Source organism: Musca autumnalis, unplaced genomic scaffold, assembly GCF_047663935.1.
Source record: "Musca autumnalis isolate F117 unplaced genomic scaffold, ASM4766393v1 scaffold_4, whole genome shotgun sequence".
Lineage (NCBI taxonomy): Eukaryota > Metazoa > Arthropoda > Insecta > Diptera > Muscidae > Musca > Musca autumnalis.
This window is the reverse complement of record NW_027411977.1, coordinates 119,839,475-119,863,926: the sequence shown is the minus strand read 5'-3', so window position 1 is coordinate 119,863,926 and position 24,452 is coordinate 119,839,475. Positions and strand designations below refer to the sequence as shown.

Genomic DNA, 24,452 nt, shown 5'->3' with positions numbered 1-24,452 from the left:
ACTTTTTCCAAATTTTGTGTGGGAGGTACTCAAATGAGTGGACCGATATAGTCCATATTAGAACTCGATCTATGCCTGAAAGTAATATTACCAATAGCAAAGTTTGGCTCAATTCGGTTATTCCCTCCTAGAGTTATCATGCCCACAATCTTGGCGAAAAATTTTGAACCTTTGTGGGGGAGGTACCGGAAGGAGTGGACCGATATGGTCTATATTCGAATTTAAACTAAGTTTGGATAAAATATTGAAAGACCCAAAATTTTAACCAAATATGTTGATTCGTTCGAGAGTTATCGTGCACTGCAACTACGACACATGGCATTATATGGGTTGTTTGCAGTTTTCGTGCTGATTTCTGAGGATATATGGACTTGCTCCTGAAAACAATTATATCGTCGTAATGGGGGTAGTGAATACAAGTGGCTGCAACAGCGATTCGAGAGCAGGCCTTAAACTGCACTTAAGCAAAATTTTGTGTGGGAGGTACCCGAAAGAGTGAACCAATAGGGTCCATATTGGAACCTCATCTATGTCTGGTAGAAATGTCACGATGTGCAAAGTATGGACTAATTCAAGAGTTATCGTGCGGACAATTTTTCCGAATATTTCTGAACTTTTGTGGGGGAGGTACCTGAAGGAATGGGCCGATATGGCCCATCTTTGAACTTAAATCAAATCTGGACAAAATATTTCGATACCCAAAATTTGAACCGAATCGATTGATCCATTCGAGAGTTATCGTGCGCACCACCCAGCCAGACAGACAGACGGACAGACAGACAGACAGACGGACGGACTTTGCTAGATCGACTCAAAATTGTCTGAAACGGATATCGTACAAACATACTTGGGGTCTAAAACCATTATTTCTATTCCTGAGTACGCTTAGGCTAAAAACGGTCAAACTTTCCAAAAAAATGTCAAATGGCGTCTGGCTACACTACGTGGTGCCTAGGCCGCATACTTTTCTAGTGTCCCTCGTCCTAATGTTGGCCCCATTTGGTCAACTCGATATTTTTTTAAATGACGGGTAAAGTCTCTAGTTTACGATAAAAAAAATTCCAGCTGCCCCCATCCGCCACCCGGAAAGTTATTCCCCTTATACCACGCCTGTAAAATCGGGAGGTACGTGTATATGGGAACTATACCAAAACTTGGACTTATATTGAACATTTTTTTGCAAGGAGGTATGTTGTTCCCTCACAACACAAAATCCAAAATTACAGCCAAATCTATTGGAAGATTCGTTAAAATCGTTAAAATACAAAAAATCGGGTGGTACCTTTATATGTGGGCCATACCCAAATATGGACCTACATCCACTAAATTTTTTTATATATTTCGGGCTCGTTATAAAACTATGTTTAAAATTTCGAGGCCGTAGCTATATTAGAACTATTTTTGACACTCCTTTCCATACTGTGAATTGTTAAGAAGATTTTAGCTTTGTTCCTTTACTTTTTAAATAGTAAATGTAGCAAAAGAGAGAACTGTTAAAATTGCTCCCACGTAACATGTTTTGCACAAAAGTAAAGGAACGGAAAAATAGTAGATCTGGCAGCAATGTCAGAAAAACAAGCATGGCTGCTTAAAAAATAATAACAAACAAAATAAATTTCACTGTTTTTATTTTTTATTTCCCTTGTTTACATTTTTTATTATATATATTTATTTTTATTTTGCTTTTGCAATGACAACGCGCATTCTTTTTTCTTTTGTCTTAATTTTCAAATATATGTAAAATCAGCAGTTTGACAAATTTTCCACTTTTTGCACCACGAAATTTGTCGAGCAGAAAGTAGTAAAAGAGTAAGCCATTTTGGAATGCTCTCTCTTTAATTTTGCTTCAAGTTTTACTACTTTTTGAGGTTAAGGAAAGCTTTCCGAGTTAAAAGTGGTAAAACTTTAAGAAACTTTAACGTAAAGGAACAAAGCTTTTATTTATTACTTATATGGTTTTTTTAATGCGCCTGAAAGTATTCAACGATCACCTAAATAAGTATAATTTTTGACTGTAAAGCAGCGTCAGCCACCGTACGTTTCTATTGCATACTTTACGGGGCGTCATTGTGTGAGTGCATGCTTTTTCAATGGGTTGAATTGTGTGTGTGTGTGGAGAGAGCAACGTTAAATGAGCGCCTGACGCTGCTGTAAATAATATTTATCGAAATTTTAAAATGCAATCTAATTTTGTTATTATCTACATGTATACGTATATCTTTTAAAAATATTTTCTACAAATTTTCAGAACAAGAAGATAACATCAGTGAAATTAGAAAAAAAACTACTGAATAAGCTTTTCCAAAGCAATCTCCTCGACCAATGCAACATGTCGATGTAAGCAAAACAATTGAAATTTTCATAATATATTTAAATATTTTTTTCCTCATAAACTTTAAACTTTATGCCATAGCAAACTTTTAATGAATACAATATTTTTCACAATTGTTTTTTTTTTTTCTTTCTCCATTATTCTGCTGACTCAATATCGTGCAGGTCAATAACGCAACAGCCCGAGTTCAAACTAAAAAAGTAACCACAGTCCCCAATGGTAAGTAGAAGAAACGAAAAATGAAAGAAAAACAATGCTTTCTGTTAAGTGTTTTATTATTTTTTTTTTTTTTCATTCCAAAGCATTTGTCCATTGCCACCAACATCCTATTCTTAAGAAAAATTCAATAATATTTGTAATAAGTGAAAAAAAAACTTAAAGAAACTCTGCAGAATTGATTAAAAATGTTTTTGTTGAAATGTTATATGTTTGGAAAAACTTCTCAAAGAAGTGACTCCACAAAAAAAGTTCCGTTGCGTCGGTTCTTTTTTTACAAGCAAACATATAATATGTGTTTTTTTTTTTTGTCTGAAGAGAAAATATAAAGGATATTTTTTAAGCAATGACAACATTTCAGTGGCAATGTTTGGAATGGTGAGAGCATTGTTAAAACTGAAATGAAATATTCTTTACAGCTAGTTGAAAAATCTGTAATTCTACTTAATTTTATCAATTATTTAAAAGCTTATAGTTTATGCAGAGACCAATACCCATAAACTATTTTATTTTGCTATACGAGGTCTGAATTTCTTGAATTACGTATGTTAGATTTTCGCATTTTTTCTGTTATGTTGGTACACATGTCTGTTATATATGTTCGCAATATCTGCCATTTGGGATTGGCAGTTTTCATTTGACAAATAACAAGTAAAAAAGTATCAGTCGGCTTTGCCGACAGAGATATGCCCAGTGCTTTTGTGAGTTGAAATTTTCATCTAAGGACAGATCAGAATTTTGGGGCCCAATTTTTGCGAACATTTTTGAACTTTTGCGGTGTAGGTACCTGAAGGAGTGGACTGATATGGCTTATCTTCGAACTTGAACTAAGTTTGGACAAAATATTACGAAGGCCAAATTTCAGATCCGCTCGAGCGCTCCAACCACTACACACGGTGTCATATACGTTTTTTGCACCTTTCACGCTATTTCCTCAGGAAGTATGGACTTGTCCCTGATGAAACTTGTACCGTTGTATGGGGGCAGTGAATACAAATTGTTACAATAAAAATCAAAGCGATATTGGAACCTTATCTAAGTCTGGTAGAAATTTCACGATGTGCAAAGAATGTTACTCCCTTCAAACACACTTTGGGGTCTAAAATCATTATTTCGATGAGCCACATTTTGCCACATTTTGTTAGCATAAATGCTGAGGGTGTAAAAAGGTTAGTTGTGTTTTGGTGTGGTCTTTGATTTTTTACTACTTTTTGCTAAATTTTGAGCAAAACTTACCTCACCTGGACATCGCTCAGGACCTGATGAACATCGTCAACGATGATCCAGATTACCCCAGAAAGGTGATAACTGGTGACGAATCATGGGTGTATGGCTATGACATTGAAACCAAAACCCAATCATCCCAATGGAAATGATCAGAAGAGTCAAGACCGGAAAAACACTTCAGGTTAGGTCAAATGTGAAGGTTTTGCTCACTTTTTCCTTCGACTGCAATGGCGTGGTGCATCATGAATTCTTGCTCCGTTTGACGAAACAATTTGTCAGAAATGCATGGATTTTGACCATGATAACCCACCAGTCCACACATTGATGCATGTTCGTGAGTTTTTGCCCAAAAACAAACCCATTATCATGCCTCAACCACCGTATTCACCGGACTTGGGCCCTGATGACTTTTTTCTCTTTCCAAAACTGAAGACACCGATGAAAAGAAAGCGTTTGGCTACGATTGAGGAGATAAACGAAAAATTGAAACATGGGCTCTTGGCTATACCAAAAATCGGAGTTAGGAGTTTTTCGAGGATTCGAAAAAAAAACGGTAGCATAGGTGTATTATATTTGAGGACGATTACTTTAAAGGGAACAAGATAGTTATTTATGTGTATGTAAATGAATACTATTTGAACATTTTTAAAATAACGGTTTTTTGATCTGATCTCTTATATCGACATTGTTGCTGTTGGTGTAACAGCATATGATATGATTCTATGTTCGGCTTTATAAGGCTCTGGCTCTATCTCCAAGTCTAGGAATGTGGCTGCTTCAATTGGTTGCAACCAAAAACATAATGGAATTAGTTGAGTAGGTTTGATAGGGCCGTTGAAAAGTAGCTGTGTCTCGAGCGGGCCTGTACCGCATGCTGAGCAGATGTTTTGCACGGTGTCGGTGGACCGCATTTACACGACAGTTATTTATGGCATAAACGACTGTGAATGCTATCCAAACCTGCTTGATAGATTTGCTGATTAGGGGATTTCTCTTATATCGTGGGCCTCTCTCTAGATCATGAAGATCCCCGCCACACATGCCTGTGTTGGGATTCCTATACACCATACGTTTCGGGAGTTGAGGACCTTATATCTACATTTCAACTTGTCGCAGATAGATTTAGCATGCGCGGACTAATATGAATGTCGAATATTACCTTGAAGTAATTGAAATGGCCGGAATTCTCCTACCATCGGGCAGGACACTCAGCTCTGTGTCCATCTCCGTAATCCATCTGGTGAAGGACGATTGTGGGGGGTGTAATACAGTAAAGGTATATGTTAAACAGTTCCGGAGATATCACACCACCTTGATCGGCAACTAGATAGCTATTTCTGATGCTGGGGAGAAGTAAAGCCTAAGGTTGACAGCTTATTTGTTGAAATGTGAAAAAGTAAAGTGCATAAAATAGGAAAAAAACAAGTATGAAAAGAGATATACCCTCAGCCTATGTGAATTGCAACTTTCATCACGGATAGATCGAATACTGGCTATAAAATCAAAATTCTTTTTCCCCAAAATGATGTATTTAGGGAATTTTCAGAATGTTGTGGGCCTTTTTGGTCATTTGAACTTTCCGATCTTTTGGACGGACCACTGTGTCAGGAAGCCTGGACTTGTCCATAAACATAATATCGTATCATAATATAATTTTCCAAAATAACTTCGAGCAGTTCCTAAACAGCACTTAAACAGAAATGTTGAACTTTTGTGGGGGAGGTACTCTAAGGATAAGACCGATATGAACCATTTTTTAAGTTAAACTTCTTCGAACTTAAACTAAGTTTAGAGAAATATTGGACCAGTTGATCAGTTCGAGTACATGGTGCCATAGGGGTCACTTACATCTTTCGGGCTATTTTCTCAGGAAGTATAGAGTGGCACCTGAAAAAAACTTGTACCGTCGTAATACGGGCAGTGGATACAAGTTACTACAACAAAAATCAAAGCCAGTCGAGAGAAGGTCCGAAATTTTGTGTGGCAGGTACCCGAAGGATTGGACATATAGAGTCCATATTCAAACCTGACCTATCTTTCGTAAAGATATTACAATGTGCAAAGTATATGGACCAACTCGGTTACTGCATTCGAACGTTACCGTGCGCCCCATTTTAACGAAAAGTTTTGAACTTTCCTTGGGGAGGTACCTGAAGGAGTGGACCGATATGGCTCATCTTCGAGCTTAAACTAAGTTTGAACCAAATATTACGATGAACAAATTTTGGAGCAAATTTATTGGAACCTCATCTATGTCTGGTAGAAATTTTACGTTGTGCAAAGTTTGGACTAAATCGATTGCTCTCTTCGAGAACTTAAACTAAGTTAGGACAAAATATTGCGAATGCCTTATTTTGGAACGAATCGGTTGATCCGTTAGAGAGAGGAGGTAAAGGACTCGCCTAGGATCGTTTTTAAAATTTTTGACAACTTGTTGTTTATGCGGTTGTGTTTACGACGGTACAATTTTTTCGTAGGCAAGTCCATATTTCCTCAGAAATTGTCCAAAAACTCAAAAAACAACAGTATAGACATCAGAAGTATTGTTTTTATGCCCCCCACCATAGGATGGGGGTATATTAAGTTTGTCACTACGTTTGTAACTACTCGAAATAATCATTGTAAACCCCAAAAAGTATATATATTCTTGATCAGCGTGCAATTCTACATCGATATAGCCATGTCCGTCCGTCTGTCCGTCTGTGGAAATCACTCTAGCGTCCGAACGGATTGACGTAGGTTGATGAAATTTTGGGAAAATATGTTATATTTACGTAGGACTTTTGGTATTGAAAGCAGGCTGTGTAGGTCCACGCTTTCGTATAGCCCCCATACAAAATGACGCGTGACGCGTCGTCGTTTTAAGGAATTTTTAAGATATTTGGCCCATTTTACCACCGAAGTGGTTGTAATTTGGTACTTTGTGTCTCCAAAGGCCAAACAATATTCCTACCAAAGTTGGGTTATATAGGTCCACGTTTTGGTATAGCCCCCATATAAGGCCCCACATAAAGTACGCGTCATTTTAATATATTTTGAATGTATTAGACCCATTTGACCACAGAATTGGTTGTAATTTGGTATTGTGTGTCTTCAGAGGCCAGAAAACATTCCTACCAAAGTTGGGTTATATAGGTCCACGTGTTGGTATAGCCCCCACATAAGGCCCCTTATAAAGTACGCGTCATTTTAATATATTTTGAATGTATTAGACCCATTTGACCAAAGAATCGGTTGTAACTTTGTATTTTGTGTTTCGAGAGCCTAAGAAACATTTCTACCATAAAATGTTTATATAGGTTCACGTGTTGATATAGCCCCCATAATGCAATATCTCCAGATTTTCGATATTTTGAACGTTTTAACCTCATTATCACACCGAGATGGCTGAAATTTGGTATTTAGTCTTCTTTAGGCGTATAAAACTTTCCCCCAGAAATTTGTAGGTATAGGTCCACGCCATTATATAGCCCCCATAGAACGGTACCTTCCGAATTTCGGTATTTTGAAGGTTGTGGCCACATTAATCCACCGAAATGGTTGAAACTTGTGGTGGAGGGTATAAAAAGTTCGGCCCGACCGAACTTAATGCTTTTCTTACTTGTTACTTTTTTCTTTAGGTCCGAGACTGTGTGTATATCTTTGTCGCCACAGCTGACTGATACTTTTTTACTGGTTTTGTCATAACTTTGAAGCTTTCTCTGTTTACATGTGATTGTATCGATACGGACCAATTTTGACAATTTTATTAAGAACAAACAAAATTAAGAGTAAAAATTGAATTCAGAAATTTGCATAATATATTTATTTATTATAGTTAATGGACGGTGTTAAATTCGATCGGGGCCGCCCTTCCGCTTACAAAACACCTTACTAACCCATTATTTTTTCAAGGGCATGTTGTGCGAAGTAAGTAGTTACATATTTTTGGACACTAAAATAAGAAATTAAATAAGTAGTCATGACATTTAGCAACTATAAAAATAACCACTTATTTCTTGTGACATGCTCTTCATGAAATAATGGGTTAGTAAGGTGTTTTGTTTTGGTTTTTTTTTTTGCTGCGGTATAAACAATTATAAATAAAATACCAAATTTTCGCATATAAGTGACAGTTGTGATATTTTTCATCGTACAGAATTTGATGAATCACATTCTCAATAACATGAGAATATTGGATATTTTAGAAGCTGTTCTTTCACTGAAATCATATCATCGCAAAAAGCCTGAAAAAGCCAAATGGTCTTTACCTATCGTGGGATGGAATCATATTATTGGTAGGGATAATTAGATTTGTTTGATTGTTTTTTAATATTTAGAATAAAATATTTATATAGTGTTTGGAGAGATCTAGTATAAATTTGATCACATTGGCTAGGCCCTGTTTTATAACATGGAATTGTTATTCATTACAAACAAATGTTAATTAGTACTAGTTACACTCTTTAAAAGTCAATTGCAGAATGGCATTTTTATTATGTTCATATAAGTTATGGAGTTTTATATATGTACATTAGACTGTCCCAAAAAAAAAAACTTTTTTTTTATTCGGAGCACCTACCCCCAAAATTTTTCAAATTTATCCAAAACCCTTATATGTATATGACATTTTGTAGCGATAGGATAACGTGCCACCCGAGCGATCTTTGTTTCCATAGTAGTTTGTTTGGGGCCAATGTTGCATTTTCACGAAAATTCTCTAAAGGTGACAATTATTATGGTCCAATCGATATTGTGGCTAAATAACCATTTCTACAAGTATTTATTTCCATAGTACTTTGTATACAGGCCACAATTATTTATCAATCGATGAAAAAATTTTACCAGTTAATTGTTGTGGCTAAAAAACGAATTCTACAATGTTTTGTGATAATCGGACCAGAAATTGATACTGATCCAAAATAATTGATAATAAATAAAATTGACATGCATATTTGGCCAATTACAGGTAAATTGGGCCCTATAATACAGCTAATATCAAAATCTGGCCCAACATTCATAAAATATTGTAGAATTCGTTTGTTTGCCACAACAATGAACTGGTAAAATCTGTTCGTCGATTGGAAAATAATTGTGGACTGTAGAGCGATTTCCTGAAAATTCGCCTTTGGCCCCCATAACAAGTACTGTGGAAATAGATATGGGTCAAGGGGGCACGGGTTACCTGCAATCAATCATCATTAATTTTGTAGAAATCGTTTTTTAGCCCCATACAAATTACTATGGAAACAAAGATTTTTGTATCAAATGGAAAAATTTAGGAGTTAGGATTTCCAAAAAAAGTTTATTGTTATCTTATTAGGACGAAGGTCTTTATGAAAGTTTTTAATTAATTGAATTAATCGAGCTAACATAGCCTAAGGACACGGTGCTCTTGAACCAATTTTAAATGAATGGAGCTTACACCTGGGAAGTTTTTGCGGATTCTGAAACTACAATGTTCATAGATGAGAAAACTCAAAAAACAAACAAAAAATCGCCGTAGTGCTTTTAAAATAAATCGCGATCAAAGTTCAAATTCTTAGGATTTTTTAAGTTTTCACGAATTTGCTGTTAAACCGAACGATATGGAACTTACTAAAAATGTTGTAGCAGTGAAAATTCTCTTCAAGATTGACTTTTTTGATATTTTCGTAGGTTTTACCATTTTTGAGATGTGGAAGTTGACACAATTCACTGACGGTATCGTCTCCTTATAAAACAATGTCATGACTGCAATTTCCCAACTTATATAAGTTTAAGTTTAAGTATCTCAAAAATGGTACAACCTAGGAAAAAATTACGAAAGCCAATCTTGTAGAGAATTTTCACAGCTATAAGATTTATTCTAGTCCCATTTGGATAAGAATTACCGTTTTCAAACAATCGTGAAACCTAACAAAAAAACCAAAAATGTGACCTGAACTTCTATATCTCAAAAATGGTAAAACCTGGGAAGAAATCATAACGGTCAATCGTCTAGAGGATTTCCACTGCTACAATATTTTCTTTAGCCCCATTTCGATAGAACTTGCTGTTTCCAAGCAAAATTGCGAAAACCTGTCATTGGATTTTTCTCATCTATAAATATTGCTTCCCAGTTGTAAGCGCGGTTTTTATTTAAAGTTAGTTAAGGCGCACCGTATATGAAATTGCTTTTTAAGGAGGCGATACAGTCAGTGCGTTTGTCCCAATTTGAACTTTTATATCTCAAAAATGGTAAAACCTATGAAAATATCATAAAGGCCTTTAGCTGATGGCCAGTTTTGTTTTGAAAAAGTGAATTCTAGCGAAGTACACCCACACACCCAAGCAATATGCTACGATCGTTTCGCTGGTGCTTTAATTCAACTCATCAGGCATATCTGATGTGAATGGCTAGAAGACAAAGCCTGAGTTTGACCACTTTTATTTATACAAACATTATTGCAAATTTGCAGATATGAAGTATTTTTGTAGCCTTTTTTCTTATCAAGTCAACCTAGTGGGTTTTCCTTCATGAATTGTAATGCCTTCCATTTTCGGAAGTTTGATATGATAGATTGGCAGTGGCTTAGAACGCTATGACCTCGACAACATTGTCGGTTTGTTGGAGAGGACCCAGAGTCTAGACAGGCAATAATGTTTGTATAAATATAAGTTATGAACATCAGCCTTTGTCTTCTAGTCATTCACATACGATATGCCTGATAAGCTGAATTAACCCACTTAGCGCCGAGAATTTATTTATTTTATTTTAATTTTTTTACTTTTTTTTCTTTTGAAGAAAAGCGTTTTTAAGAAATAACTTTTCTCTTAATGGTACCGAAAATGCTTTTTGATTGAGAAAATACTCCTAACATATTCCTAACAAATCTCCGAATTTATGAATGTAACATTTATGATTAAATTGTTATCGCATATTTAAATTTTTCATCAAAAGTCGGAAATTGCACAAAAGTAGATTTTTCTGAATTGCTTGCGTTTTAAGCCAATTGTGTGGAAATGCATGGACAAAATGAAGCCTTATAAGCATGGAATGACAGATAACATACTATAATAAAAAAATGCAAAAAAAACCTACAACAATTTGCGAAAATATGCGAATTTTACGTCAATTTTTGCAACCATTTTTTTTGTGGTGTTTAAACGTACAGTGGCTTTATGTGGGTTAAACTACCAGAACAACGATCGAAGCCTATTAGTTGGGTGTGTGGGACTTCGCTAGAATTCACTTTTTCAATACAAAACTCCTTAGGTCATGCCAGCTCGATTAATTCAGTTAATTAAAAAAAAATCTTATCATTTTAAAACTAATAGAAAAAAGGTCGAACAAATTCCAAATATTTGAAGAAAAAAAAATATTTTTTTTGGGCCAGTCTAATGTACACTGTACAACCTAATAAAAACGTCATTGTGGATTTGAAGATATTGGTTTTACAAAATATTATTCAAGTGAAATATGCATTTTTGCAAACAATTAATTTTTAGTTATTTTTATTTAAATCCCACTTTTTTCTTTATTAAGTTGTCTTCATTTGATTTAAAACATATTAATGCTTAATTTTTGAGTTTTGAGATTGTACCCTTATACCAAAAATTACCAAAAATATGATTGCTTTTTTTAAGTTATTTGGAAGCTGAAATTATTACATTACTTGATTTTGTATGCTTGTTTGTATTTTATTACAAGGTATTTTAGTTTGTAGTAGTGTTGCATTTTTTTAATCATATTTCCTTTTTTTCCATCATTTTTCTATTTTTCTCGGTAACAATTGTTCATACCAATTACAACAACAACTACGACAACAAATACTGTAATATAAAATGAAACACACAATCCCCTAAAACACAATAGTTGTGCTGACAAAAGATGGTGCCATACCGGCTCCTGCTCTAGGTGAGCAAACAAAAAAAAAACATTTTTTAACAATTGAAAAGTTCTTTTATCTTTAAATTACATTGTTGTTATTTTACTGTTTGCCTGTATTGTGTTATTAAAAAAACAAAGAATGATACAGAAAAAAAGAAACAATAAAAAATTGTATATGTAAATTATATTGATTGCTGCAAATGAACATGAATGCCAATTAAAAATTTCCTCGAATGTTTGACCATGTTAATTCCATAACCAAAGGCATTTCTACTACTGACTGCTCTGCTATCTGTGCTGCATATTTGTGCTCTGTCCATAATTCTGTTTCTGTTTTTTTTTAAACTCCTATTCCCTTTTAATATTATTTTGCACATTTTAACAATCCTGCATTACTTGATTGCCTGCAAAATATTTCTATGCAATGTAAAAGAATTTATGATACAAAAACCTATGTTACCAATCAATGAAAATGCCACACACAATTACAAACTATATATAAATAAATTATACATATACGTACTTATTTTTTAATTTTTTATTATTATAATGTCTGTTCCAGATCTGCTTTTAAAATTTTTATAATTTGTTTCCATACTATAAAGGATCCAATTTTATAGTAGTAAAAATTAGTAGCAGGTTCTGAAACGGACATAATTTTAATATATTAGGTATGCAACTTTTTACAAATGGCGTATTTCGAATTACAAATGGAATAATTCGAATTACAAATCGTATAATTCGAATTACAAATGGAATAATTCGAATTTCAAATGGAATAATTCGAATTACAAATGGAATAATTCGAGTTACAAATAGAATAATTCGAATTACAAATGAAATGTTTCGAATTACATCTGAAAAACGTGTACGAGGGCAGTTCGGAAACTTCTTAGCCTAGCACAAAAAGCGCGGTATAAACAGAAAGAAGGTATGTGTTTTGGAAACTTCCATCTCTGTTATGAACACATGTTAAATTTTGTTTCGATCTAGCAACTCCTTCATATAGAAACAGGTGTTCAAAAAAGACGCATCCGCAATTTTTTTACAATGGAAAAATTATAAATGTGTGCTGTCATTAAATATTTACATAAAAAAGGTTTATCGGGACAAGAAATTCATAATGATATGGTGAATGTGTTAGGTGAAAGTGCTCCTTCATATGCAACAGTAAAAAATTGGGTTGCTGAATTTAAACGTGGTCGTACAAGCATTGAAGATGAACCACGTAATTGTAGCCAAAGTGCATGATATGATATTAAATGATCGACGAATAAAAGTGCGTGAAATTGTTAATATCATGGGCATCTCAAATGATCGAGTCCATTTAATTTTGCATGAAGAACTACAGATGAAAAAGCTTTCTGCAAGATGGGTGCCGCATTTGTTAACAGTCGATCAAAAACGCATAAGAATGAACATTTCTCAAGCTTGTTTGAATCGTTTTAAGCGAAATAAAATGGATTTTAAGTGTCGTTTCATAACTGTTGATGAGACATGGATCCACCACTATACTCTGGAGACAAAAGATCAATCCAAACAATGGATTGAAGCTGGAGGAAGTGCCCCAAAGAAGGCAAAAACAATTCAATCGGCTGCTAAGGTTATGGCAACGGTTTTTTGGGACTTCAAAGGTATTTTATTGATTGACTACCTGCAAAAGGGTAAAACAATAAATTCAGAGTACTATTGCAACCTTTTGGATTAATTAAATGTACAAATTCGAGAAAAACGTCGAGAAAAACGTACAACACAAAAAAATAATTTTTCATCAAGACAACGCACCAGAGCACAATAGTGTTTTAACAATGACTAAAATCAACGAATTAAAACGAGTTGCTTGACCACCCACTTTATTCTCCTGATTTAGCTCCCAGTGACTTTTACTTGTTCCCAAATCTAAAAAAATCCTTGCTGGCAAGCGTTTTACCTCAAATGAAGATGCAATTACAGTTGTAAACCACTATTTTAAAGACCTTGAGGAAAACTATTTTAATCAAGGGATAGAATTGCTAGAAAAGCGTTGGACTAAGTTTATTGAAGTTTTAGGAGATTATATTGAAAAATAAAAATATTTTTGAAAAAATAACTATTCTCTTTCATTGATAGGCTAAGAAGTTTCCGAACCGCCCTCGTAGTATTGTGCCATACTATGAAAATTTTCATGGAAATGTTTTGAGCTTATTGGTAAGAAGGGAGAAAGGGAGCTCCTTCAACACCGCTCTCTCCTAAAAGAAAAAAAAATCATGTGTTATTTTCAATTATATGTAATAATATTATACGATCTGATTTGAATGGTAAATCGACTTTATAATCGTCGAAAATTCTTAAACTGATGGAAATTAGAGATTAAACCATGCATTGAGGGTGAATACTTTTTTACAAACTCGTATCCATGTATGGTATTTTGATGAGTTTTTATTTATTAATAGATAAAATCTTACATATAAGGTGATTCGATAAAAAAACCTCACGATAAAAATGATTTTAAATTTTTTATTTATCAGCATTTTGGACAATTTTTCTTAGCCACAATAAACTCAAGAACAGCTAGAATGTTACCGGAGTTCTAGCTAGGGTTAGGTATGTCGACTTTCGATTAATCGATTAATTGACTTTTTGCAGTCAAAAGTCTGGAGTGAAAATCGCATAATCGATTATCATGTGACCGATTCTCGAGTTTACCCATAAATTGCTAACTTCAAAAGAAAACTCGAAAATCAACGAATAGTCGATTATAATCGATTTTCTGGGGTTATAAAAACGCCGAAATCCGATTTTTAAAGCAACTGAAATAATCTCCAGACCGAAAAAGGGCATTTTTAGTTTTAGACCAAATTGGAAAAGTCGAAAAATCGATTATTGCTTTCCATTACCTATCCCTAGTTCCAGCGTGCATGGAAAATGTTGGAATCTGCTTAAGCTTGACAAAAAGGATCTCATTCTCTCAGTGAAGTGACGGAACCCGCTAACATGATGAACTAATTCGCTTTCGGAAACTCGTCGATTCTCGGGGTTACAGTAAACAGTTCCACTTTACACCCCTCACAGTACAATCAACTGTAAACTTTAACATGGGTATATCATAGGATTAACAGCCTGTTTATGTACTGCGAAACGAAAATTTGTGCGCATGAAACACATCCAAACTTTAGTTTTGGAAATATTATTTACTTTGCTTTTGCTTCAAAACCAAAAACAAATTTGAAAAACAGCCGGTTTTTTCAATGGTTGGACAACAATTGTAACATTTGTATTCTGCTCAGGAAATTATTCTAAACGAAAATGCTCAAATTCACTATTCACTTTTATAAAATAAACTTGTTGTACTCTTCGGGTTCATTGGCAATTTTCTTTTCGAGCGTCCCACGCCTCTCTTTCCCGCCACTTCCGACTGAGTGGGTCACTTCCCAAAAAATAACTACTGATTTTTGGTTACATGCCCTTGTTAAAATGATGGGTTAGTATGTCAATTTGTAATGAGTATTTTCGCTGGATATGAATGGGCGCATTTTTCTCGGAGGCTATATACCAGATTCAGCTTGTGTTCTGAACAATGACCGTTTGGTTTCTGTAAAAAAATGCATCCCTTAGCGAATGAAAAACACATATAAATAAAAAAAGAATGAACATTTCTTTTCCTCCTCAAGTTGAAAGTAAACGACTTAAATTTACTGAGTATTTTCACCCACATAAAATTCCTCTGCATGTGGTGTCGTTTGACACGACTTTCGGACCCGGCGATAAAAAGAATCATTGAGCTAATTTGGGTGCACTAATTGATATGTCTCTCTAGTCTCTCTAATGCGTTCAAAGATTGGAAATATATGTTTTTATAAATAAATATTTTTACTGAAAGATTTACAATAAACTTTTAAGTTTATTTTCTGAAAACAGAAGCTCACAGAGCGAATCCAATGAAAAAAGTTGCTCCCACAAATAGTTGCTGAAACTATCTGTCCCAAGGATTTCTTAATTTCTCCAAAGTCAAATCATTTGCTCCCATAATTGAATGGATTCTTTGACATCATATTATCGGTCACTCTTTTTAGCAAATCAAAAATGAATACATAAATACAACTGTTTGAAAGCATTTGGGGATTTCTGAGTGAAATCGGACAGAAATCCCCATTTATATTTTAATTAATTGTTGTTAATGCTACAAGCTTTATTGGCAAATTATATTTATACATCTGATTGGTAATCTATGTCTTTAATAGACATAAACAGGCATATATAGATAGGTACATATATGCAGAGGCATACATATGCAAACGTATATAGTATTGAAATACTTGTATGTACAGATATACATATGTATACAATTTTATTGCTGCTCGAAGGCACATCATTTCATGTTTAAAACATTTTTAAGACAATAATTGTTATTACCAATAAATATGTATGTACGAGTATTCTTTACACAATCATCACGGTGTGCCTTAACCAAATTTAAATGGAAGGTGCTTACACCTGGGAAGTTTTTGCAGATTCTGAAACTACCATGCTCATAGATGAGAAATATCACGAAACAAAATAAATCGCCGGAGGGGTTTTCAAATAAATCGCGATTTAAATTCACAGTTTTAGGGGTTCTTTAGGTTTTCACGATTTTGCTTGGAAACCGCGAGTTCTATGTAAATAGGCCTAAGGAGAATGTTGTAGCTGTGAAAATTCTCCTCAAGATTGACCTTTATAATATTTTCGTAGGTTTTACCGTTTTTGAGATAAAGAAGTTCAAATTGAGACAATGCACAGACTGTATCGCCTCCTTATAAAACAATGTCATTACTGCAATTTCCCAAATTAAACTTATATATCTTGAAAATGGTACAACCTAGGAAAAAATAAATCATCCAATGTTGTAGGAAATTTTCACAGCTTCAAAATTTTCTTTAGTCCCATTTTGATATGACCTGCGGTTTCCAAGCAAAATCTTAAAGACTTAGGATAAAAACCTAAAAATTTGAACTTAACCTCTATATCTCAAAAATGGTAAAACCTACGAAAAAACCTAAAGATTAGTTTTAAAGAGAATTTTCACATCTACAACATTTCATTTACACTCATTTCGATACGACTTACGGTTTCCAAGCAAAATCGTAAAAACCTAAAAAAACCCTAAAATTGTGAATTTTGATCGCGATTTATTTAAAAATCCCTCCGTCGATTTGTTCTGTCTTTTTTATTTTTCTTATCTATGAACATTGCTCTTTCAGAATCCGCGAAATCTTCCCATGTGTAAGCGGTTTTCATCAAAAGTTAGTTAAGGCGCACTGAGCATGATATTGTTTTATAAGGAGGCGATACAGTCAGTGCATTGTCTCAATTTGAACTTCTATATCTCAATAACGGTAAAACCTACGAAAATATCATAAAGATCAATCTTGTGGACAATTTTCACAGCTACAACATTCTCCTTAGGCCCATTTATTTAGGACTCGCGGTTTCCAAGCAAAATCGTGAAAACCTAAAGAACCCCTAAAAATGTGAACTTAAATCGCGATTTATTTGAAAACCCCTCCGGCGATTTTTTTTGTTTCTTGATATTTCTCATCTATGAGCATTGTAGTTTCAGAATCTGCAAAAACTTCCCAGGTGTAAGCACCTTCCATTTCAAATTAGTTAAGGCTCACCGTGTCATATAAAATAAATCCTTTTCTTATTATAATATTTTTGTGGCATGATAAGAAGAACAATTTATTTACATCTTTAAAAATTGCCTTCAATTGAAATATATAAATGGTATTTAACAAAATGAAATTATGCTATTAATTATTATTACATTTACTTAACATTAAATTTATATTCAAATATTATGGGCTCTGGAAATTTTATTGTCAAACATTAGAATATTTTATTTATAAATTATTCCCAAATGAAAATTTTTGCCAACCCATCATTTTGTTGAGTTGTCTATCCTCTCTCTCTAAACTTATTGCTTGCAAGAAGACCAGCTTACCTCAAATGTCTGGAAATGTGACCAGAACCCTAAAATATGTTCATTACATCACTAATGAAATATTCCAGGGTTCTGGTCACTTGAAAAAATTGGCTTGATAATCTCAATGATTTCATTTTTTTTAGAATCACGGATGTCACTGTGTTGGGATGGTAAGCACTAGGGTTATGACTTTTTGACCTTTTTTCTCAAAAATGATTTCCTGCAGCGAGAATGAATGAACTTTTTCCTATTAATGCCAAAAATAACGTTCATTCCATTTAATTGTTAAAAAAGATCACGCACAAACCACTTTGTTTTTTTTTTTTAATACCATGAAATGAATATTTTTTTCTCAAAAAATTATTTCCTGTTTCACGAATGAATGACATTTTGCCTATTAATAGCTAAAATAACTTTTATTCCGTTTAAATATTGAAAGAGGTCACACACAAACCACTTTCACTTGATATGATATCTGGAATAATGATATATGAGATAAAATGATATACATATATGTAATAATATGGCGATAAAATTGGTGAGAATCAAAAGTTTATGTCATTCTGGTTATGTTGTGTGGCCTTAAAGCTTGTTATATATGTATGTGCTTAAAGTGAAACTTTAAAAGCTTTTTGTGCGGGAGCTTTTTTCAACGAATCACCTTATAATTAAGATTTTATGTAATCCTATGTAGAAACTCGTCACGCTGTGATACAGGGATATGAGGTTGTAAAAAAGTCATAACCCTAGTAAGCACTCTCTAAAGTCTGTCTAGAAGAGTTGAGTTATTCGTGAACGAACTAGCTCAAAAGAACGAAATGAACTAACGGAACCATATCTAATACATTCGTTTATATCGTTCATATAGTTCGGGTGCCACCGTGGTGCAATGGTATGCACACTCGCCTTGCACACATAAGGTCGTGGGTTCGATTCCCCGGCCAGGCAACATCAAACCACTTTTCAACGGTGGCAAAATACCCCTCAGTAATGTTGGCGACATTTCCTGTGTATTTCAGCCATGTAAAACTTCTCTACAAAAGTTGTGACTTAGACACGCCGTTCGGACTCGGCTATAAACTGTAGGTCCCATATCATTGACCTAATATGAATCGGGGTGCACTCATTGAAATGAGAGAAGTCTCCCTTGTCCCTTATGGGATGTTTGTGGAACAATTATTATTATAGTTCTTCTAGTTGGACGAGGTTGAACAAGTGATTATATTTAGTTCCTTCAGGTCAGTGAAATCTTATATTGAACGAAAATTAGTCAATGAACGGATTGAAAAACGAGAGATAAAATCAAAATCAGCGTACCATTAACTTACATTTCCTGAGTATTGACATTCTCACATTACGGGCTCTGGCCCATTTAGGCCAAACATAAGAATTGTTCTATTAATTTAATTTGAGCTGAATGATCAAAAGCTAAGAACAATCCACAACGTGGGAAGTCAACGGTACAAGTTATATGCAACTGCGGCGGATGAACTGATCACAACAATGCGACGTCTGTCTCATATTGAGCGGTCACAAACAGCGTCTGAACTCCAGGAGGAGCGGCTGGATATAGAAAAGGAAAATTCTCAACCCTTCAGAAGGCAACGGGAAACCACTGAAGTAATCTCCCTGGAAAACCATACAATTATGAACACAAACCAACATACACGGCCCTTAGTCTCCGGCAATACAAGGGTGCTAAGAATCCCCGGAGGTAAAACTAAAACAAAACTTAATATTGGTACATGGAATGTACGCAGTCTTTACGAAGCTGGAAAACTAGCTAATACCTTAACTGAAATGCACAGACTCCAAATTGATATACTTGGAATATGCGAAACGTGGTGGCCAGATTGTGGAGAATTTATATCGCAAAACTCGAAAATGTTTTACTCAGGCAATCTCAACAAAACCCATAGGAATGGGGTTGGAATAATTGTAACAGACCGTATAGCAAAATGTGTTACAGGATTTGTACCAAAATCAGACAGAACCATGATGATAAGAATTGATGCCAAGCCAATTACAATTAATGTTATTCAAGTTTACGCGCCAACGTCGGACAAAAGTAACGAAGAAGTAGAAGCATTTTACGATGAAATCGAAGAATTGCTACAACTAACAAAACAGCATGAGATAACCATTATACAAGGCGACTTTAACGCAAAGGTTGGACGAGAAGTAGTGGCCGGTGTTACTGGACAATATGGATTAGGAGAAAGGAATGAGAGAGGCGACAGGCTAATCCAATTCTGTCAGGAATATAAAATGAAAATAACAAATACCCTGTTTTGCTTACCACCTAGAAGACTCTACACCTGGAAATCCCCCCAGGACAGAAATGGAAATATAATAAGAAACCAAATTGACTTTATTATTGTTAATAAACGCTACGCTACTTCAATTGCGAAAACATCAACATATCCTGGAGCAGACGTACCATCAGATCACAATCTTCTTATGGCAAACATATACACCAAACTTAGTGCACCAGTGAAGAAAAACCAACACCGTAAACTTGACATTGGGAAACTTGACGACCCAGCTACTAAATCAAGCATAAGAGACCTCATAAACTTAGAATTGAATAACGTTAATAGGAATGATGTGGAACATATTTGGGGCGAAGTCAAAAATACTCTTCAAACCATAGGACAAAACAATCTGGGAAATTACAAAAGATCAAAACACAAAGGCTGGATGACAAATGAAATACAAGAACTCCTTAGCGAAAGACGACGATACAAAAACTCGAATTACGAAATGTATTGGGAATTAAACAGGGAGATTCAAATGAAAATTCGAGCTGCAAAAATCAGACATATTAATAGCCAATGCCAGGAGATCGAAAAATTACAAAACTTACACGATGATTTTAATTTACACAAGAAATTGAAAGAAGCAGCTGGTATATATCATAGAACTATGTCGCCAGTTCTGTATAACAATAATAATGAACCAGCTTTTGAGAATGCAGAGAAACAAGCAATTTGGAAGAACTACATTCAAAGCCTATTTACAGACGTCAACAGATCAAGTTTTAATACCCAATCAGCACAAGCGATGACTGGAACAAACATTACTAAGAGCGAGTTAGAATCTGCGATCACATCTCTGAAAAATAGGAAAGCAACAGGACCGGATGAAATTCCTTCAGAAATGCTAAAACTCATAGATGAAAATAATATTGACCTGCTAACAAGGTTAATGAATCATGTATATAATACAGGACACTACCCTCAAGACTGGCTAAAATCAACTTTTAAAGCAATTCCTAAGAAAAGTCATGCGAAACACTGTGGTGACCACCGACTCATCAGCTTAATGAGCCACGCTCTTAAAATATTCCTTAAAATTATACACAACAGAATTTATAAAAAATGTGAACAAGCTATGGGTGTAAATCAATTCGGCTTCAAAGAAGGCATGGGGACGCGGGAAGCATTATACTGTGTTCAGGTCCTTATTCAAAAATGTCGAGAGGCTAACAAGGAAATTTTTTTATGCTTCATCGACTATGAGAAAGCATTTGACACAGTGAACCATGACAAATTAATGGAAATACTTTCGTCAATTGGGATAGATGACAAAGAACTCAGGTGCATTCGGAGTCTGTACTGGCATCAAACTGCACAGATTGATGTCAACGGCAATCTTACCGACGATATACTGATATCAAGAGGGGTCAGGCAAGGCTGTATCTTATCTCCGTTGCTGTTTAACATATACTCAGAGAGAATTTTCCAAGAATCCGTCAAAAATATAAAAGAAGGAATAAAACTAAACGGTACATATATTAACAACATCCGATATGCAGATGACACCACAGTATTAGCCGATAGTATATCCGGACTTCAAAAACTAGTAAATGCACTCACTTCACGCAGCGAATCATATGGTCTTAAAATTAACACACACAAAACAAAACTGATGATTGTTAGTAAGAAAAATTCGCACAATGAAACAATGTTAAAAATAAACAACGCACACGTCGAAAGAGTACAAAGTTTTAAATATCTCGGGGTTCTAATTAATGACCAATGGGATCCCTCAAAGGAAATAAGATGTCGTATAGAAATGGCAAGAGATGCATTCTTCAAATATAAAAAAGTTTTGACCAACCATGATATAAACATTGAGACAAAAGTACGATTTATTAAATGTTATGTATGGTCAGTCTTATTATACGCTGCAGAAGTCTGGACCATTAAAGCTGCTGACATAAAAAGACTAGAAGCCTTCGAAATGTGGATTTATCGAAGAGTATTAAAAATACCTTGGACTGCACATGTCACAAATCTCGAAGTACTGACAAAAATGAACCAACGGAGAGAACTTGTATCTGTCATCAAAAAACGAAAAACGGCATACTTAGGACACATCATGCGACATGGAAAGTATAAGCTCCTGCAGGCAATACTTAAAATGACCATTGAAGGACGCCGTACCAGAGGCAGAAAAGAGATGACTTGGATAAAAAACATAGAAGACTGGACAAATATCAACAACACGGCTAATCTTCTCAGTATATCAAGAAATAGAAGCAGTTTTGAAAGAATTATCAATAATTTATAAATGTCATGAAAAAATATTACATTTGTAATCTATGTAATTGCAATGAAATATGCTACAATTGTATGGTCGCTTATATTCGAATACCGAATTTGCAAATAAAGAAGAAGAAGAATGATCAAAGATTTTTTGCAAGTGAAAAAAGGAAAACAGAAGAGATTGTGCTTCGCTGTTAGTTACTTGAGTTGGACAATATAGTTCCCGGAGCGGTTCGATCTTTCTACATCAAGATCGAAATAATTTAACGAATCTTTCTTTTTCATCGTCCTTTTCGTTCCAAATAGTTCCGAGACCAAAATGTTTTCAATGTTTGGTGGACGAATTGACAAAAATAAATAAATTGCAGCCAATAAACAGGAACGAAGAAAGATCGACGTTGGCGTTAAATTAAATGAACGAAAGAAACTATATGAACTAATGGAACTACATTAACGCAAGAGTTCCTCTATTAGTTACGCCGCTCATCAGGCATATGTGGTAGGTAGGCAGTGGCTTCTCTTGACAATGCTTCGAATATTATACCGAAGTTATTGTAATATTGTAACTGCGAAAATTGTAATAAAGAACCAAGCCGTCGAACTTTTTAAATGCAATGTGTTTTTTTTTTTTGCATCGACGAGGATTTTTTCCTTTTCAATCTGCAAATCTTCAATGACAAACGCTTTTTAGCGCAACCTTCGGAAGTTATGGGTTTAGTTTTGAACGTTAACATATCGTAATAAAATTTTGCATATGTTTTCAGAACGTGGATTCAAATCCCAGCATAGCTCAAGCTGTTTTTATTTTCTTATCTGGCCTGTATTAAAATTTTTAATTAATTTCTCGTTGGAGTTGAGCTGAATGAATTATTTGTAAAATAAATGTAATATAACCAGCGTTGCCGACAGTTTTTGGTCGGAAATCGTCAAAAAAATCGTCAAATCGTCAACAAAATTTGGAAAATCGTCAAAATATCGTCATCATGATCCAAAACTAGGTTTGGTTACCGTTTAATGCAATTTTTTAGCCGATAGGTTTGTCAATGAGACCGACAACATAAAATATACAACCCACAGCAATAAATATAACCCAATCTCACTTAAAGGGTTGTCCCTAGTTGGGCAGACCACAAAAACTCATTTTCTTGAATTGTTTTCAAAGAAACTACCATTTTTTTAAAGTTCGTTCATCAAGAAAGAAAGAGCACATCTTATACTACTTTTGGTATTTTTGTTGTTGAAAAATATTGCAAAGTCTTGTGGTAAATGACTATCTGCAAAACCCTTTTTTATAAAAGCGTTTTGCGATGCCAACGATGACTCGAAAACGAACATTAATCTTACCTTAAGGCGAAACAGAATTTTAAACAATTTTTTTTATAAAAAAAATTTAACTGTCAAAGTCAAAATTTTGATTTTAACAAAAAAAAATTGACTTTTTTTGTCAAAAAATCTGGCAAAAATTTTTTTAAAAACTGTCTCGCTTAATGGCCTTTTATTTATTTAATAAGCTCACTAAACCATGTGAAGATCGGTCAATTCGGTTTCGAGCTATCGTTGGCACCGACTTCAAAAATGCCATTTCGAAAAAAAAACGCGTTTGTCCGTCCATGTTTGTCGGTACACGTACATTTGGTTGATGGGCAGTCGAAAATCGACAAAAACTCTGATTAAAGAGGACATGGGTCGGAAGTATTATATCTCGAAAAATGTTCAAGGAGGATTTTCATTCATTAACAATCCTACATGAAAATGTTCAAGATGAGGCAAAAACTATGAAAATACCTCTATTCCAGATATATACATATGTGCCTAAATAAAGTCATTCCGTCTCGAAATTGTTTAAAAACATTAAAATAGCTCATGAAACCGAGTTTGGAATATTGCTTTCCTTAAAGACTTTCGTGAAATTCTGGTCAAAATATAGTTATCATGTTTTATTTCATGCAATTCGGGATTACGTGAAAAATCGTCATTTTGGACCATAAAATCGTCAAATCGTCATTTTTCAATTTTAAGCCAAAAATCGTCAAAATGACGATAAATCGTCAAATTCGGCAACACTGAATATAACTCTTGTAATGTTTTCCAACCAATAATTTTTAGAATTATACAGCTCAACTCGAAAGAGAATTTTCTGAAATACCACTATAAAAATTACCGTCGCCTTAATAAGGCAAAACAAAAAAATATCTCATTTCTTTAACCTATTTGCTGGTCCTAAAAACCAGCCTACCAAAAATTACAGTTACCCCAACCAGACTTCATTAATTACGTTCACTACATCACCAATGAAATATTCCAGCGTTCTGCTCACTTCTATAGATTGCTGGCCTGTCAATCTCAATAATT

General features: G+C 34.4%; 1 protein-coding gene across 28 annotated transcripts in view; it reads left to right on the top strand.

Moving 5' to 3' along the window:
• Positions 1–24,452, top strand: part of Rbfox1 (RNA-binding Fox protein 1) — a 699,789-nt gene that overhangs the window by 604,680 nt on the left and 70,657 nt on the right. For 16 of the 28 annotated variants that reach the window (XR_012412218.1, XM_073980545.1, XM_073980539.1 and 13 more), the window contains one exon: positions 2,497–2,551. Coding sequence is in view for 26 of the 28 variants with exons in the window: in XM_073980545.1 (XP_073836646.1) it covers positions 2,497–2,551 (55 nt within the window). In the remaining 2 variants the exon portion in view is untranslated. Of the gene's footprint in view, positions 1–2,496; positions 2,552–11,591; positions 11,634–24,452 lie in introns of all 28 variants that reach the window. The other 12 variants (XR_012412217.1, XM_073980543.1, XM_073980541.1 and 9 more) reach the window with 1 other exon arrangement.